This window comes from Gobius niger, assembly GCF_951799975.1.
Source record: "Gobius niger genome assembly, chromosome: 15".
Taxonomy (NCBI): Eukaryota; Metazoa; Chordata; class Actinopteri; order Gobiiformes; family Gobiidae; genus Gobius; species Gobius niger.
Window position 1 is genome coordinate 9,006,398 of NC_136866.1, and position 19,334 is coordinate 9,025,731.

The 19,334-nt window shown below is 41.4% G+C and overlaps 1 protein-coding gene across 2 annotated transcripts; it reads left to right on the forward strand.

Moving 5' to 3' along the window:
* The first annotated feature begins 6,026 nt into the window (after positions 1-6,026).
* LOC306974793 (testis development-related protein) lies at positions 6,027-18,224 on the forward strand. Of its 2 annotated transcripts, XM_079572180.1 has the most exons (4): positions 6,027-6,283; positions 9,841-9,897; positions 15,053-15,168; positions 17,573-18,224. In XM_079572180.1, exons 1-4 carry the CDS (start codon positions 6,197-6,199, stop codon positions 17,991-17,993), a joined length of 681 nt encoding a protein of 226 aa, XP_079428306.1. In that variant the 5' UTR covers positions 6,027-6,196; the 3' UTR covers positions 17,994-18,224. The 2 variants fall into 2 exon arrangements, with proteins under 2 accessions (XP_079428306.1, XP_079428307.1); XM_079572181.1 differs by lacking the exon at positions 9,841-9,897.
* The last annotated feature ends 1,110 nt before the right edge of the window (positions 18,225-19,334 follow it).

Sequence of the window (19,334 nt, forward strand, 5' to 3'; positions counted from 1 at the left end):
ATTATTCACGTGTGTTTTATGCAATGCTCAGTCATGACAGCTCATGAATGTATCACCGACAATGAATGCTGGTAGTTTTTAGATGGACATTTTACAGTCAGTGCATAGATGAAGAATTAGTAGAGACCAGCGCCAAAGAAATCTTCTTGTTTGGCAGTTTCTTGCTATTTGTTTATTAATGAGGCTGTGAAAATAAGTGAATTAAGTTAAAGAGCATCGATGACTGTGATCCTGTTAGGCTCCAAGTCATATTTAGATCAGCTTAGACGTAGGAGAGAGGTCAGCGGCTTTGAAATGGAGACCAGCAAGTGTGACAAAGCCTTTTATATCTTTGGACAATGTTGCTCCTCAATGTGTAACAGTTTGTTCCCGCACGGACACAGAAGCTTTTGACTAAACTAGCATTGAGCTGTAACAGAAAATGTGTGTCCATTGAGGCTAGCCATGTCGCAGATTCTTCAGTCTTTGTACAGTTGTTTGTTTTGTTGGGTGATCAATTGTATGTATTGTGAATATTTTGCATGTTTGCACCTTGGTTTGTTTATACATGACTTGAAAAGCGTTTGTAAGTTGTTTGAAAAGGCACCTTTGGATTCTGCTGTACAGCTGATCAATAAAAGTTTCTAAATGGCAGACTACACTTGGATTTGCTGGGATTATTGACAGTACTTTTGCCTTGCACTAGATGTCACCAAAGATTTCATTGCCACCAGGATATACTTTTATGGACTTTATTTGTGGGGAAAATGTGTTTAAAAAAACAACAACAGCTTTTTTATTTTCATGATTGATTCCTTCCACTCACCTCACTTACCTGTCCCTGTTTCAGGTGGCTTCTGTTACAATTTTACCAACTCCATGAACAACTGTACTTCTATTACTATACATTACAGTTTTACAATTTACTCTCTTTTGCCAATCACCACAAAGTTTCCAGTTTGCTGCACAGAAACTTCTGGACAGGGCTAAGTTCTGCCCCAGTTTGATGTGTAAGCAGCTTTAGGTGCAAATCTCCCCCTGTCACGTCCAGTCTGCGAGTTACAGTTATGACACAGCACGAACCCTTAGACCACTCGAAAACATGTCCAAATAAACATATCCATTGAAAGGAACTGAGGAAAAACCAGCTTGAGCACATTGCTGTCAAGTTATTTAAACCAAATGTAAAACCCCTGGTGTCCTCAGCCTAAAGTGAACAAAGCAGAGAGCCCCATCACATGATTTAAATGTGAAAGTACATCTGAGAAAAAACGTATTCAGCTTAAGTGTGCAGGTAACCATTGTGAACCTGCTTTAGCCGTTACGAGGGGAAATTGAGCACACAGCTTGATGCACTCTCTAACCTGGTCCAAGTTCACACACAGACGGCCATTGTTTGTCAGTTTCAGTGGCTTGTACCTCAGCAGGCTTATGTTTCGCCACAAAACAAAGAATTGTAAGTCTTTCCTGGAGGAGAGAGGGATGAGAGGGAGTGAAGGACATATCCACCGGCTCTGTCCTGCCACTCACCCCCATCCTACACATGAGCACTAATGTTACACTATCAAGTGTCTCTATGAGGCCTCAGGACGCAAGTTTCCATCTATTTTTTGAGATTCCCTCTTTGGCAAGGACAGGCATTTAAATAACATTTTTTGCAACTGAAAGATCTACATTTTTGAACAATTGGTGGAGTCATTTGGATGATATTTTAAAGGGTGGATATTCTTTCAATTGCAATCCATTGTATTGGGGTTTGGACAATGTACTTTGGCTTATTCCTTGTATTCACGTTAGAGTTGCAGGACCAGTACAAGTATTTGCCGTAAAAGTACGATTTCAGCCCAATAAATGACCCAAATTCCATAAAACTGGCTCAGGCTGATGTGACGCAGCACTCTTCCCGACTTAGCCTGTCGTATTTGTGGATCTGCATCGTCACTGCATATTCCTGCTCCTAAGTGTCTCTGGTTAACCAGCGGAAGAGCTTAGCCTGGTCCTTTGTGCGCTCAGCCTTCAGCTCATTAAAACTCATCTTGTGGACCGTGGATCATTAGTGGTTTTTTATTGCCTTCTGTGTGAATGTGTTGTCATGCACACTTAGGCAGCAGCACTTATGCTGAGCTACACAAGAACTAGTAGTGTCCCGACTAGAGGACAAATGTATGCGGTATTTTGAGAAGTCAAATTTATACAAACATAATCCTGAGGTGGCATAAAGGGAATGTGTTCAACATTACACATTTCATGTCCCTGTATGAATATTGTTATATATTATAGGGCTGAAACAAATGAATATATTTATTGTGATTAATCAGTTATTACATTCAAATTATGAGATTAAATTGAAGTATTCAATCAGATAGTGCCACAGAGTCTATGGCTAAAACCAGTTTGGAAATAAACATAATATGAATGCAAACTTGTGACAGTGTCCTCAGCATCACCCCCAAGTTCAGTTAGTTCAGTGCTTTTCTTTTTTTTCTTTTAACAAATATGCAAACCACAATTACTTTAAACTCTGCTGCACATTTTTCCAACTTCTTTAACAAAAATGTTCAACACTGCCCGAGACTGTCTAGTTGCAATTTGCAAATGTTTGAACGCAGTCTATTATCTTACATTTTCTTTCCACTGTTCTGCTGAAGGATTTACCAGGAGGTTTCTCATTATTGACAATCATGCGTGGGGGGGAAAAGAAGAAACCATTTGATCGGAAATAATAGTTCTTTACATCTTCTTGGGAGGATGTCTTAAGGTTGTGAATGTACAGTGAGTGCAGCAAGTAATGCTTTAATCTGCACTTGGACGAGTTTGTTTGATGTCGTCCCATGACTGAAGAACCCTGTGACCCGCCAATCTTAGCACAAACTTGTTGAGTCATTGTTAATCTCCACAAGACCAGCCCTCTTCTCAGTAACATGACGCAGTGTTAGGTGTCCAAACTGTCTCATTGTTCTCCGACATTTGAAGCAGACATCTTCCTCCACCTTTCAGCGCGTCCTTCGAAGTTGCAAATAAATATGATTTCAATAAACTGGTCTAGGTTTTAGTTGGAAGTTGCATGTCTTGTAAAAGAGACGCATGGCTGAGACGCAGGATAATCCCAATTGGGTTGGCGTCCTCGGTGCCTACTTGACCCCGTCCTTGTGGAGCTGTCTCGCCGTCTCTAAGCAGGTGACAAGTGACAACCACAAAATGATGCTTCTGCTGAGTACAACTAAGATTTCTAAAGTAGTGATTGAAATACAGTCCCCTGGCATGATAAGCATAAAGACTTCATATATGTCTGTACTGTGTGAGTGGTGCCACAATAATAGGCAGGAATAGAATAGTACTTTAGAACCCCCTCCCACTAAGGTTCCTACTTCACCCCAACCTATTGTGCCATGCAGTACACTGACATGAACAGTGAAATACAGCGTGACCTGCTAGACAATACAAAATTATGTCTCACATATGACTCAGCAAAAGATAATTGGCCAAATCATATGACCAAGTTAAACTATGTAAAAAATGCATTGAAATATGTCTGAACTGAAGTCACAAACAGTTCATTCATCAGGAGACGACGGTAGATACACCGTAAATAACCATTTGGGAGATAAGCATGCGTGTCCAGATTTGGACATGTGACCCACACTGATGACCTCTGGGGCAAAAGATCACCAACAGACCTATTGAAGCGTGGTGGACACATCCTGACAGAGAAATATTCTTGCTTTGGTGTTACTTCATGGACCAGGTTATGATAATGGTACTTGGGCTTTGACAAATGTCGTTCCAGGTTAGAGATTAAATGTAGATATTCCTTATTGGCATCACGACACTGAATAGAGAATGAACTCAAGAATATAAGGATGACCACTTCACATGAAAGAAAAGGTGAGACTGTTGGGCAATGTAGTTGGACATTGAGGGACTTGAGAAAGGTGCACCGGAGTGAACTCAAAGTTAGATACACAAATGTCATTGGGGGTGAAGAAGGTTGGAGTTATAATGTAATAATCATCCATGAAAACACATGACTATTTTCTGTTACAATTCACCTTCACCTCCGACTTACTGTGCCGTATTACATGGAGAGTTAGGCATGAATTTAAGGCTCTTTGCATCAGGTGAGTGGTTCTAATCGGGGCTAAACTGTGCCTCTGTAGGTCAGCATGTAGAATAATGTGCCACTTGTTTCCCATTGGCGTCAATGACCTCAGAGGGGGGCGCGATTTGTGGACTTTAGTGCTGTAAATCACCCGTACATTGTCCCGTACACCCGTGCATAATTTTGCAAGTGTATATTGATATTGATAAGTGTATATTGAATAGCACTGCTGTTTTTTTGTGTGGTTTTTTTTTAGCATTTTTTAGGGCTCAAGGTAAGAGGGAACTTTGGGGTTCCACACAAACAAAAATGTGTTCAAATCCCACAAGGACCAACTGCTCACATAAGCACTAACAAAAGCCCAGATTTGATGCTGTATAATAAATAAAATTGTTAGGGAACATTACTTATAATTACATTTTCAAACCCCTAGGCCAGGGGTCTGCAAGCTTCCACATAAAAGGAGTCCCTTTGACCTGCTTCTAATCAAAAAGTTACAACAGTATTTTTATTTTTACAATAAAGCTCACATTTTAAAAACTGATCGTATGAAAATTTCAACAAATCATGTGTCACTGCACATTCCAGCTGAGATGTAGCCTATAGAAGCTCAGCACTAATAAATACACTTTATGGGTTAACTTTGTGTTAATCAAAGCTCAAAAGAGCCACACAGACGCTTTAAAGGAGCTATATCATGCTATTTTAGCCATTCCAAAGTTAAGTATAGGCATTTATATGAATGATTGTACCTCTACAGCTATTGAGCACTCATTTTTGTGATAAATATAAGTGTTTTCTGGAGGTATTTTTCGAACCCGGAAGACAAAACGCTTCGATTCAGTTAACTCCGCCCCCTCTCTCCGCACATACTTTACCGTAATATAAATAAACAGCAATAAGTGAAGATACTTCACAATGCAGTTATAAGGAGTTGACATCTGCAACATAAATGGCTAACATACATGCTAATATGCTAACCCGCGTTTGGACTGACTCACCGCTCTGGTCCATCGCTGTTTACATTATGGGACTTGCGTTGGTTATAAAAGTTAATCCACTTTGATTCAGGCGAAGGTTCACCAAACATCCATCAGAGACAGTCACAGAAAAACAATATTTTGGTGATAGTCGCCGAATCCCGGAGAAAAAAATAACTTCTTGAAAAAGGTTGAATAAACTCCCGTCTTCGTAGCCAAATGCGCTTCTTTTTCTCCGTCCGTGACATTATCGTTAGTTAAGAATAAAGAACAGGTGTGTCCAGTTATAACGAGCTCCATCTTCAGCTGCAGCGCAAACATGACGTCTGTTCAGACGCTCAGGGGATGTGTTTGTTTTGGCCTCAGCTGACCTGGAAGCACCTCGGGCACATCCTTTTTTTTTTTCTCTTTGTTTCTCTCTTACGACAGAAATAATGAAAACGCTGTTTTACAAATTAAAATCCGTCCGTAAGCATAGAATTAAGACATTACATTACAGACGTCGAGCACTTCCGTTCCGCTGTGACGACACAACTGAACACTGCTCAGAGAGCAGGATTCAGGAGGATTGTGGAGAGCTGCGTGAATGAAGCCACAAACCACTCAGGCGGTGTTTTTGATAAGGAAATAGCATAACAACATGGCTAAAAGCTCTAAAAAGTCGATTTTGCATGATATAGGACCTTTAAAGATTAGCTGCCTACCCCTGCCCTATAGGCGAAGGCAGCCTCACACTGGGGCCCCTTCTGCGTGGGGCTCTGTGCTGATTTGCCTCCCCAGTTATGGCGGCTCTGCTCTACAAGGATGAATGTGCACATATTGGCATCACCCGGTGACCGTGTCCTCCTCCTGCCACGGTAACTAGGGACACCAGAGGAAAGTGGGCGGGGCAGAGCGCGTCCTCATGGGCGTGGCTTCTGTTTTAGGTGGTCTGTCTCGCCCACGTCTTCGCCAAACGCACGCGAAAAGCGCTTGGCAACAAACTAGCAGCGTGCGTGAATGAATACGCTCCGTGCCGCTGTGGTTTCGCGTCCTTTGTGAGCCCCCTGCAAAAACCCACAGGAGGAAAACTTGGAGATTTGCTTTTGTCACCACTTGCTGGAAGAAAACGGGGCTTTGGGACTGCCATTGAAGGAATATGTTTAAGAAGAACAAGAGCAAAGTGCTGGTGGATTATGCCTCGGAGGAAGACGACATGTCCTGGCACTATCATCACTCCTACAAGGTAACGATGAGTCTTCAAAAAATAATCTGCTCTTCTGTTTTAGTGTATTTCTCCTGTATCCATCCATCCTTCCGTCAGCATTACACTTGATCTACAGGCATTTCCATTCTACTACTGTCTGGACGCGTAGTCTTGTCGCTGCGAACTTTTTGCCCTATACTGAGATAAATCCATCCTTGGCCAGACTTAGTGATCTTCAAAGAGTGTCATTTATGAGCAGCTTTTGTTAACTTTTCTTGGTGTTGGGGGAGGGAAGGAAGACTAACTCAAGATGTCAAGTCAGCTGATGGGGTGAGCGCGCCTCCAATGCATGACAGATCCAAAGAAAAACACCAGGCTATATTGCAATGTTTAGTAGTGTAACTGGTTGTAAGACACGAGAAGAAAAATGGGTGAAGTAATAGGCCCACGTGACTTTATCTTTCCTGTCTTCCTATCAGTTTAAAAGTGGAGAGCAGATCAGTGGGGGGTCTCTTTACAAGCAGCTGTGTCTTCTCAGGGTGTCAAGGATGCAAGTGTTTATACAGTCTAGCCACTCCATAGGGAATCCCAGTGGAAAAGTGTTTTTAAATGAGAAGTAGAACATGTTTGAGTCTGTGTGCCAGTCCCAAGCCCAGCTGAATGGAGAAGATGTTATCTACTTTTTGTTTCCCCCACATATAAAGTTACATAATGCACCTTTAAGATTTGTTTTGACACGATTTGATGAAAGAAGCCCAAATTAGCAACATAGTAATGATATTGTTATTACAGTTTTCGAATAATATCACAATTTGTTCTAATTATGAGGCCCTGAACATGCGCACCTTGACCACCTAAAGATAAACTTTACTCCTCAGGTCTCACGTTAGTAAACAACTCCCCATTTGCCAGAAGCATTGACGTAGTTTGAGCTTACAGGACGTACTTTCTGGAAAACGTCACATGTGGCCTTTACCTCCAAGCAGCTCCTCCTAAGCTCCCTTTTGGATGCCTTAGCAGTGGGCACCAGGACAGGATTGAGATTCTGGCCGACTTATAAAAAAAAATCCTGGGAAAGTAAGCTGTTTGGTCTTCCCTGTGTAAACCACTGGCGACGCCTCTGAACTCGGGGTCACCCTTTGGGTCAATAATGTGACGGCAAAGTCGAGAGTGATGCAAGAGCCTGGCAGAGAGATATGGCATCTGCTGTTTGAGTGATGTTGAAATCATCCGCGTTTACCTTGAGGTTTTCTCTGCCGTTTTCGTTAACTTTTGACCCTCACAGAATGGATTGCGCGAAAGATAACTTAATCAAACTGCAGATATTAGAAAAACGGCTTCAAGGACGTTTTAGTGGTGGAAAAGAAATGCCTGTGAAGTTTTTCGTTCACTGCTACATCCTTACAACCCCTACTGCTCCTGCTATTACTACTACATTGAAGCAATACTTGAAACAGCTTGTTCTGAAATACTTATAATCGCTCATTGTTATTTTTACTTCCAAATACGTAATATGCTTAAAGGCCCTGTACCTGTTTTTTTGGTTTACAAAGAAAGTGTAGCGCTATTGTCACAGCTTCATGATTTCACAGTGTTTTGTTTTTTTTCCTTTTTGTACAAAATACAAGGAACTAAGACACATTTCATTCTACTACTAGAAAAACAAAACAGGTAATATTTTTTCACTGCATGTCATTTTAGTTGGGTTTGCGTATCTTTCCAGGCATAGACAAAGGCAGTTAAGAAGCTAAGTGGGGTAAAAGTGCTGAGGGAAGATAATATAGCAGGTCTGAAGTCAATAACCATGCTCCCCGCAGTGTGCTCTGGGGCACTTACGGGCTTTGAGCTGTAACCTGTTTTCCATTCTTTATTAAACTTTGACAGTCTGCCTCCGCGTGTGTCTATGCGTCTATGGCTTATTGAGGCAGACCTAATAACAAGACTGTAAGACCCTTGCAGTGGACTGGGATTATGTATACGAATCAGGTGGCTCGACCCAGTACAAAAACATATTATGCAATAACTGGGTCGAATATTGCAATAACAATAAGACGTTTTGTACCATGAAGATTCTTTTGTAAATACCATATAATGTATTTAGATGCACTACTATTTTGGCTTCCACGATTTTTGGGGAAATAAACAAATAAGCTATTGAGATCATTGTTGACTATGATCGTTGAATTAGGACCATACCTGAACAATTACTGCATTGATGCTGTACTATTTCCAAAGGTCCAGCTATAAAAATAAAAGATCTAAACTGTTAATTAAAATCTCTATCCAAGATATTAAAAGTAAAAAAGTAACATTTCCCATGTAGATACACAATGCCACGCCGTATCCTGTGTCCTTATTGTGCTTGCCTCTTTTGTTGAGACACTTTTGACACACATTCATATTGAAGAAAAAAAAAAGCCCCCCAGAGCTACGAAAGCAGACTAGTTGTTTTGGTGTAACCCTACTCTCTCCTCGTCTCCCTGTCCTCTTCTGTCTCTGTAGCTTTAAAACTTCTTGTGAGCAATCAGTCTTTGATCAGTGAAGGTGGCACAAAGCCACAAGAGTTTGCTCAGGCAAGTCCGACCAGCGTTTCTCTCTCCATTTAAGTTGTTCAGTGCTAGAAGACGTCTTGAGAGCTTTGATCGTTTAAAGGAATCTTGGCTGGGAGTCAGTAATCTCAGACTCTGGCCTCTTCTTATGATTAAATGCTTCTTAAGGCTCCTGGACTGTGTTCAAGACAACTGCTTAGGTCCTAAAAGGCGATAAGATTAAGTAGACTTACTAAGGTGGCTTAATTGGTGTTGTTTTGAGCTCTTTGAATGTGGAGTTCTGTATCTTAATCGCAAATCTAATTGCTATTGCTTTACTTGTCAGGAGAAGAAAAATAGTTTTTACCTCCCAAAAATTGTGCCTTGGTACAAACTTTTGGCTATTTCTTCAAAACGTTTTGAATAAATAAACGTATATGATTGATATTGATATTACCAAACATCAAAATAGAGGTCAGGATTGTGAATCATATTCCTTTATTTTTTCAGTTAGTATAATAATAAACCATTAGTTAAAATGCTCAAGTTAGCATTTGCACAAAAGTTTTCTGGTGCCATTATGTGTCAGATGTTGTAGTTATCAGTACGTGGTGACCCCACAGTCAACTGATATGATTTGTAGCTTTTTTGCCCTTAACATTGGCTTTACATCCTGGTCTCTCTCAAGCAGGAATCAGTGCACATTAGCAAACGTTCCTAAAGGAGAGGTGACTCAAATATGGGCATGTTGAACAATAGACTAATAAAGCCATTAATGCGTTTATTTTGGCCCTTGAGAGAACAGTAGGACTAAAATAGCTCTTGTATTAGATATGAATAGTTAAGAATATAGGCCACGGCTTTGTTGTGTGTTTTGTTTGGATCTGCTTTGTCTTCCTCACCTCATCCTTCATCCTCCCTCAATACTCTCTGTTTAAAGTGTAGCTCTTAAAAGGGTGCCCGTCTTCACAAGGAAGCTCTGCACACTCCGTAAACACCTCAAGTTTTGGTTGTGAAGTGTGTCGGGGGCTTGTGTTTGGACTCAGCCTGTCCCTGTGTGTGTTTCAGGACAAAGACATAGAAGGAGCGGAAGAGGAGGAGGAAGCCGTTACCGTGGTGTCAAAGGTAAACACCAGAGACAGACAGAAGGAGTAAGAGATGCACTGGTGGCACGGTAGCACAGCGGTTAGTGCCCGTGCTTCACAGCTAGAAAATCCGGGTTCAATTGTCGGCCGGCCGGGGCTTTTCTCTGTGGAGTTTGCGTGTTCTCCCCATGTCGGCGTAGGTTTCATCCGGGTACTCCGGTTTCCTCTGGGTACTCCGGTTTCCCCTACTACTAAAAATATGTGCAATAGGACAGGATGAAGCGGTTTGGCGGTGGTCAGAGATGGCACAGACTGGTTGCCTCGCTTCCGTCAGTCCACCCCAGTGCAGCTGTGGCTACATTAGTAGCTTGCCACCACCGAGTATGGAGTGAATGAGTAATGACCTCAGTGTGAGAGACTTGGTAATACATGCTTGAAAAGCGCAATGCAAGGCATTATTATTACACTGTAACATTGTTGTTATTATACAATATTTGAAATTTAAACTCATGAAATCACCACATGTGCCTATTCTAGGGCTGGCTAATATGTCCACAAATGTACCACAATCATTTTCCTCATATTGATTGATCATATTTATTTTTGTTCATATCAAAAACAATTGAATATGACTTTTAGTGATATATGTCATGAACACAGAAGCTGTACCTTGTAACACAAAGTTTACATATGTTTTCCTTGAAAGACCGAAATCCTAATCACAGTCCAATTATTACCCATATAAATTCAAAGGAGAAATGAGATTCAGTCCTAACACATATGTTACCATGTTAGTGTTAAATGTTAATGTTAGCATTAACTAAACTGTAAACTTTCTGTTGGATTCTGTTGCATGTTCAGCGTATTTTCCTATATGCCAGGATCAAAAAAAGGATAAGTCCTATAATGTATTGTCAAATATTGATATTCAACGTGTTTATTGTTGTTTCCTATTATCGAGCAGCCCCAACAATGAGCACTTTACACAGTTTGGCATTTGGCAGTTTTGAGATAACTTAAGACGCTCTTATCTCTCCATACACACAACAATGCACACGTCAGGGCTTTAGTCAAGGAAAAAAGGTGCCAACTCTGTCTTATGTCACCTGTATCTCCTCTCTCAGACCTCAGCTGCCAAAACACACACTCCAAGCCGTAGTTTATTGTTAGACCATTCAAAGTGATGTAAAACAGGCTATTGCTGAAGCTGCACTGTGTATCTATAAACATTCCTCCTTATCTCTCTTAAACTATCTTGTTTGTTGTCGTGGACCAGCTTGTACTGATTCTTGTAACTGTCAACGAAACTTACAGTACACAGCTAATTTTCGAATCGATTAAAAGGATAGAACAGTAACTTTTGGCCCTGGACAAAAGATTTGGTTAATCTTGAAGCGTCAGCCGTGTTCATGTATTGATTTATCTGACTGTGATGAGTAGTAATTTTGTATCATTATAGTAGTGGTAGTGGATTTCATGGCAGGAATGGTTTGTCAGTCCACAAAGGAACATGAGTAGCTGGAATCGGTCTATGCATAAACTATATATTGTTGAATACTTCTCTCTGATTGCATATTCTGAGTAAAAAGTTGTCCTCTTGAACCCGATACCTCACACGCTGGTGCATTGTGTGGCCACTGTAAATATAGATGCTCATAGGTGCTGCAGTTCACATGGCATATTTCGGGAGCTGTCCTGTTTGCGAGGATAAGGCTGCTCGGACACAGACGGGAAGGAAACACCACATTCTTTCTTGGAGCTGAACACTTCACACAGAACAATTAGCGCGCACGAAAACAGCTCAGAATAGAGCCCTCTGACACTTCGGCTACTGGGCTGTTATTTGCCTTTTATGTCCGCATTAGTATAAAGGGATGGAGTGGAGGGCAGGCAATCAGTGCAGTAATGGCACTAATGAAAACATTCAATTTTTAAACACTTTTTGGAAGCATTATAGGCGCCACTTATGCAAACATGGGGTCACTGAAAGGTCGCATTAAAGGAATAGGTCACCGTTTATACATATTGAGATATGTTCTTACCTTAGCTTATACGAGTTGATGTGTACCTGTCTGGTCTTTGTGTGTGCGCTCCATCCATACAGCAGTCTCAGCAGAGAAACTTCTCGATCCACGCACACCTCCCCTAGCTGTTCTGGGGGGACCCCGAGGCGACACCAGGCCAGCTCGGAGACATAGTCCCACCAGCGTGTCCTGGGTCTTCCACGAGGCTTCCTCCCATTAGGACATGCCTGAAACACCTCCCGCGGGAGGCGACCAGGAGGCATCCGGAACAGATGCCCTATAGCCACCTCAGCTGGCTCCTTTCGACGTGAAGGAGCAGCGACTCTACACCGAGCTCCACCCGGGTAGCTGAGCTCGAAGGGTGCGCCCAGCCACCCTGCGAAGGAAACTCATTTCGCCGCTTGCAGTCGCGATCTTGTCCTTTCGGTCATTACCCAAATCTCATGACCATAGGTGAGAGTGGGAACGTAGATCGATCGGTAAATCGAGAGCTTTGCCCCCGACTCAGCTCCCTCTTCACCACGACAGACCGATACAGCGACCGCATCACTGCTGACGCCGCACCGATCCGTCTGTCGATCTCACGCTCCATCCGCCCCTCACTCGTGAACAAGACCCCGAGATACTTCAGACAAGGACTCCCCACCGACCCGAAGAGGGGAAGCCACCTTTTTCCGGTGGAGAACCATGGCCTCAGATTTGGAGGTGCTGATCCTCATCCCGGCCGCTACACACTCGGCTGCAAACCGCCCCAGAGCGTGCTGAAGGTCCTGGTTCGTTGAAGCCATCAGAACAACATCATCTGCAAACAGCAGAGATGAGATCCTGAGGCTCCCAAACCGGACATCCTCCGGCCCCTGACTGCGCCTAGAAATTCTGTCCATAAAAGTAATGAACAGAACCGGTGACAAAGGGCAGCCCTGGCGGAGACCAACACGCACCGGGAACAGGTCTGACTTATTGCCGGCAATGCGAACCAAGCTCCTGCTGCGGTCATACAGGGAACGGACAGCCTTTAGCAGAGGGCCCCGGACCCCATACTCCCGGAGTACCCCCCACAGGGCACCACGAGGGACACGGTCGAACACTTTCTCCAGATCCACAAAACACATGTGGACTGGTTGAGCGAACTCCCACGAACCTTCGAGCACCCGATGAAGGGTATAGAGCTGGTCCAGTGTGCCACGACCAGGACGAAAACCGCATTGTTCCTCCTGGATCCAAAGTGCGTGCGCTCAGTCACGCAAATGTTGTTTGCATTTTTCCTCTCCCAGCAAAGGTATAGATCCAAACTGGGGTGAGTTAGAAGCTACCAAGTAATAACACCTGGAGTACTTTGACGATATTACAGCGCGGATGTCGTTGTACTCCACGTGTTATTACGCCTCACAATATAGTGCCCCCGCTTAGAAAATTGACATGTTTAATTTTGTGTAACTAGACTTGGGTTATGTAAAGGCTCACGTAACTGTATTTAAATAAGGAAAACGTGGAACAGCTTAGCAGCTTCTAACTCACCCCAGTTTGGAGCTTTACCTTTGCTGGGAGCGACTAAATGCTAACACCATTTGTGTGACTGAGCGCACGCACAAAGACCAGACAGTTATACATCAACTCGCATAAGCTCAGGAAGAGGAAGAACATATCTCAATATGTAAAACGTTGGCCTATTCCTTTAACATCAAGGTTTTTTTTCCCACATAAAAAGTTCCATAATGCGCCTTTGTTGAGCATTGCAGATGCCACGAAGCACCACCTTTGCAGGACCACTGTTTGTAAAACAATGAATTATACAAAGGTGAATACATAATGCCTTACATAGTCTACTTTATGCTAGCTTAAAAATGGAATTGACTTAAAATCCAATCTAGTCCCCTCTTGTAAAATTATTAAGGCAAGTTGTAAAGGCATCTGTATCATGAGTAACAACATCAGAATGACAATAAAACAGGAATCAGAATCTTTTCCTGTTATTTATTGTATTATAACTCCATGAAGTGTGGCTGACCTTGCCAAATTACCACAATTAATCCTTTTGGAAAAAGATAGCATGAAGTAATTTAAATGTTATGTTTTTATAGTATGCAAATGATACTGTTTCTGTAGTTCATGACAGTAAAACGTAAAACAATTAGCTGTGAAGAGTTTGCCCTTAAAGTAGGTCAATCTGCACAAGTTTATTGACACATTTGCAGTGTTTCTTGCTTCACCAGTTTCTCTGTTAAGTTTTGTACCTTGAGGCTAACACTGTTGAAAATGGTAAATAGATAGGCCTCTGTTGGCGATGCGTGAACATACGGAGCTGGAATTTCGGCTCTCCTATCGGCAGAAAATCTGATCCACACTCTACTCTTACAGCACTCAGGAGGAAAGGGGGCTACTGATTTATGGCAGTAAAGTAAACCTTTGTTACACAGCGTTTCTAGCAAGATATTACCAAATTACTCAAGGCTGCAGTGCATACCTCTAGAATAACGGTTTCATTGGTCACGTTTTACTTTGCAGCACATTCATTACATGGTAACTGCGGGTAACAAGGGGTAATGCATTTTGTGAGTTCATTCATTTTTATAGATAGCCATAGACCAAAAAAATAATAATTGCGCTTTCATTTTATGTAGGTATTAAGTAGGCCTTATCCTGCCTGCATCCTTTCATCCCTAACACCAAAGCTAGACAGATTTAAGCGTGACTTTCGGCTTTAGGTAAAAAATAGAAGAAGGGAACGGTTTTCCGAAGGGTCACACAATCTATCAAGTTGTGTTATGATGAATACTGAGAATGTTTTGATAAGAGGTTGGTTCAGGCAGGCACGGGCGTACGCTGCATAAACGCTGTGACCTTGACTATTCACTTCCCATGCCGGCAGAGAAATCAAGCCAAAATGTTCCGTAATAGTCTAGAGAGGCCAGCGTGCGTGTCTGCGTCAGAGTTGGTATGGGGAGGAGAGCTCGGGGGACAAGGGAGTAACACTGGAATGTATTCAACCTTATGAGGAGCAAAAAAAATGAAGTTGATATAAACTGAGTTGATTAATGAGCTTGGAATCTTGAAAGAATGTTCCAGCAAAAATATATTTATTGCAGAAAAATCAACCTCTGTAAATCACCCATCTTTATTGTTTTACAGGCACAAGATGAGGCTATTAATATCCTGTATGTATCTTGTCAGGAGGCCAAAGTGAAGAAGATCATGTCCAAAAAGGAGCGAAAGGACAGGAAGATGTTTTCCTCCAAAGACGATGAGCACTTGTTGCTGACGGGGGAGAAGCTGGCGGACCGCAGAGGGTAAGGCCATATTAGAGAGAAATCTCAGTGACAGCGGCTCCACAGTGGTGGGAAGGTCCATGGTTCAAAGCCAGCTCTGACTCGTGCATACAAAACAAGTTACACTGTACCTTGGGGTCTGTGATTGTAGTTAATCAGACTTGCGCAACCTACCAGCCCTGAAAGTGATCTTTATGGTCCACATAGTGCATTAGGAAGTTTGTCAACTATAAAGCTCTTAACCTCTTAACCTCCACCTTAACCAAGTGCATTTTCTCCAGTTTGGCTTTACCCAAATCTTAAAGCTTATGGACTGGAGCTTAAATGAGGCGTTACCTTATAGGCCAGGGTAACGCCTCATTTGAAAGCTAAGACCTACAAAACTGATCTAAATGGATCTTTTTCCTTGTGCTGTTGCCATGTTGTCACTTTTTTGTTGAGTTTTTGTCACTTTTTTTTTGTTTTTGACACATTTTTTGTTGAGTTTTGTCACTTTTTTGTTGAATTTTTGTCATATTTTTGTTGAGTTTTTGTCACATTTTTGTTGCGTTTTTGTCACTTTTTTGTTGAGTTTTTGTCACTTTAAAAAAAAAGGTTTTTGTCACTTTTTTGTTGAATTTTTGTCATATTTTTGTTGAGTTTTTGTCACTTTTTTTTAAGTTTTTGACACATTTTTTGTTGAGTTTTTGTCACTTTTTTGTTGAATTTTTGTCATATTTTTGTTGAGTTTTTGTCACATTTTTGTTGAGTTTTTGTCACTTTTTTGTTGAGTTTTTGTCACTTTTTTGTTGAGTTTTTGTCACTTTAAAAAAAAAAAGTTTTTGTCACTTTTTTGTTGAATTTTTGTCATATTTTTGTTGAGTTTTTGTCACTTTTTTTTTTTTTTTTGACACTTTTTTTGTTGAGTTTTTGTCACTTTTTTGTTGAGTTTTGTCACTTTAAAAAAAATTTTTTTGTCACTTTTTTGTTAAATTTTTGTCATATTTTTGTTGAGTTTTCATCACTTTTTTGTCACACTTTCATCGGTTTTATTTGATGCTTATTTGCGGCGTTTTCATCACTTTTTTGAAACTTTTTTCAAGAAGCTTTAGATTTGGGTAAAGCCAAACTGGAGAAAATGTGCTCAGATCAGGTGGGGGTTAAACTACAGATCCATGCGTGTTTTTAGCTGAACAATTATTTGTGTATAAATAAAGTTAATCGTGCCCTTTTTACTCATACACTACTCCACAACTCGTCCTCTTATGACTGAAATGTATATAAATCACGACTTGAACAGAGCAGCAGTGCTTATCATGTTCCAAAAAGTACCTATAATTATTCAATATTCATCAATACTGACTGCTGGAACCACATCAAAAACAGTCTGACAGTAGTGTTTCAGGCCAACAGCCAGCCGGTGGTCATACATTGTCCTCTTAAGTGAACGTGTGAAGGCCTGTATTGTCCAGCTCCTCTGCTATAAATGTCCCAAATCCGGGTTTACATTAACTCCGAGTGTTCCCCACCAGAGCGCTTTAATGGTCAAGTGAGCCGCTGTAAAAGCATTTCCATCTTGATTAAGAATAACGGTGTCTTGTGTAACACTTGCACTTGTTTATTTGTACAAAACGGCCCTTGGCTTGGCTGGGAGCCGTTTCAGATGTGGGCCGCGTTAGGAAGTGGGCCGCATGTACTGTAAGGAAAACTTCAATGAATCACCAGCCGTGTCGCTCAAACAAAGGGAATTCCTATGGATGTTATGGCGTATAGGAACATTCCACTCGCCACATCGCAAACATGTCTTGAACTAAGTATAAAAGATAACGCTGATGAAATTTGTGCTTTAAAGGCACGCTGCAGATCATTCCAGGTTGGATGCTGTATGACTCATTACGTAAACAAACATGCCGACCATACCAAACATGCTCCTAATGCTCAGCGAGACACAAACAGTGCTACGTATGTTTGCAGTGGGTTATCGCGGAAGCAAAGCATTTTGAAGATAATCTAAAATGGCAACCTAACCCAGTGATTGGCTATCTGCAGGCCTAGTCAAAGCATCATGTCCCGCCTCAGCAAAATTATGAATCAGGTTTTGTTTTAGCCAGATAAGCAGCTGTTTGTACTTGATTGTATTTATTGCCTGAAATGGTATGACTTTAAAGGGTCTAGATGCAAGTTCGTCATTTTATACTCACTACTGCCACCTCAGGTCTTATGCGTAACTGCAGCTTCTATATTAAGCTCGTGCATGATGGCACTTCGGACCGAATTAACACCTTTTTGAGTGACAGTGCAGGATTTTCGAGGCAGTTGTGGTGAACAGGTCTGGGCTCATTCTACACATTAGGACATGACTGGAGCATGTAGTGGGATGAAAATACATTTACATTTTTAAACTCTGTATAGTCCCAATAATGTCTCCTATTTTTTTTCTTTAAAGGCCCCACAAGAAAATCAAAGACGAAGAGAAAGAAAAGGACCGGAAGCCAGAAAAGGGGCTCTGCTTTTGGGATAGCGTGACCACGACCATGCGGCAAATCTCACCGGCCAAAAAACTGGAGAAGATCGAAGGGTGGGAGCCGCCTCAAATGGAGAGCCCCAGCGAAGCGGACAAAGCTGCGGACGACGGGAACCAAAGAGGGGATGGCGTGGTGCCCTCCCTCGAGTCCGTGGACCTGGATTTGGACTCCTGGGCGGGGCGAGGTCTGGAGGAGGACAACTCGCGCTACGCCAATCTGTCGGACTCTAAGGATGCCGTGGGGGCGGTGAGGTGGACGGCCCGCGCTAAAGTCAGACTCGCCGGGATTGGCAGGATGGGCAGAGGGATTGTGTCGGAAAACGTGTGGGAGGGACTGAAATAGCTGTTAGACGTGGGGTGAAAACATGAGCCAAACAGATGAAGCATGTCCCGGAGGTAATGAGGATGATATTGAAAATGAAACACAAAAATGTTTGGAGAATGCTCCGTGTGAGTTTACTGTTACAGCAGATCTGTGTGTGAACATCCATCGCTTTAAAGTGATGCAAATTTAGAACCGTTGCCATAGCAATAAACCGTTGAACCTGCTTTATCTTTTTGTAAAGTCCATCAAACAAAAACAAATAATCCCATAAATAGGTGACAAAGAACTGTTTCAATCATGACTTTGCAATCTTAAAATGTCATAAAATAAAAACAATTTGATTTGTACTTGAAATGCATCATTTTGAAGACAACATTTTCCAATAGTTTCCCATGATTGCCAAATATTTGCTTTAATTCTCATTTTTTTAATGCTCACTTCTTTTTGAAGGAATCCAAATCCAATGATGGGCTGGCCAAGTCAAGCAGCAGTTTAGTTTTATGTAATAAATGAGAAACAAATGAAAGCCTTGAAGCATCACTTCCAATAGAGATACACTGTTGAGTCGACTGTCTGTGTGTATTTGTGTATTTGTATATGTGTGTGTGTGTGCGCGCGTGTGTGTGAATATGCAAGCCTCGAGTGCAGCAAAATGGAATGTGAGTGAAGCCTTAATTTCCTAAAGTTTGTCACTGTACAGTTTTTAAATGATCATAAAACATTTTACCACTAGATCTTGTTTGAAAGATTATTGTTACTTTGTGATTGAAAACAGAAGTGTCATAGAGCTACATGTCCTATGTTATTGCTATTTATGAAAGTTTTACTATGAAAAGCAAATCTCACTGTACTGTACACAACGTTTGAAGTGCCTTGTATGAATAAAATGATGTACATATATGTTTGTTAAAACACACTGTCATCTTGTGTACATTTCTTTGCAACAATACGGTTTGCCACCAGGTGTCACTGTTTGTGTTGGCCCAATGGAGGGAGACACAGGTTTGAGCTGAACAGAAGATCACACAGGTTAAATAAGAGCTTTGTATATTAATTATGTACAGAAATGCTTCTATTGTTTAAAGAATCCAAGTCCATGCTGTAAAATATAAAAGTCTGATGAGCATTAAAAAGTGTAAATTCTCATCCAATTAATTAAATCTTGACAAGTTAAAATAAGACATTGAACAAAAGTTAACTATTAGGCTAAAACCCACTGAGCAGTATTACTACTACTAGCGCACAAGACCTTTATCTTCAGATAAATACAGGTAGGTATGTTTACATGTCATTTATTATGTAGAGCTAAGAAACCACACATTTAAAAAAAAAAAAGAAAGAAAAGATTTTATTATTGTT

Coding starts and splice junctions, on each gene's coding strand:
- LOC306974793 (XM_079572180.1), top strand. CDS start 6,197: ATGTTTAAGAAGAACAAGAGCAAAGTGCTGGTGGATTATGCCTCGGAG. Junction 6,284..9,840: donor ACTATCATCACTCCTACAAG/GTAACGATGAGT, acceptor TGTGTGTTTCAG/GACAAAGACATAGAAGGAGC. Junction 15,169..17,572: donor AAGCTGGCGGACCGCAGAGG/GTAAGGCCATAT, acceptor TTTTCTTTAAAG/GCCCCACAAGAAAATCAAAG.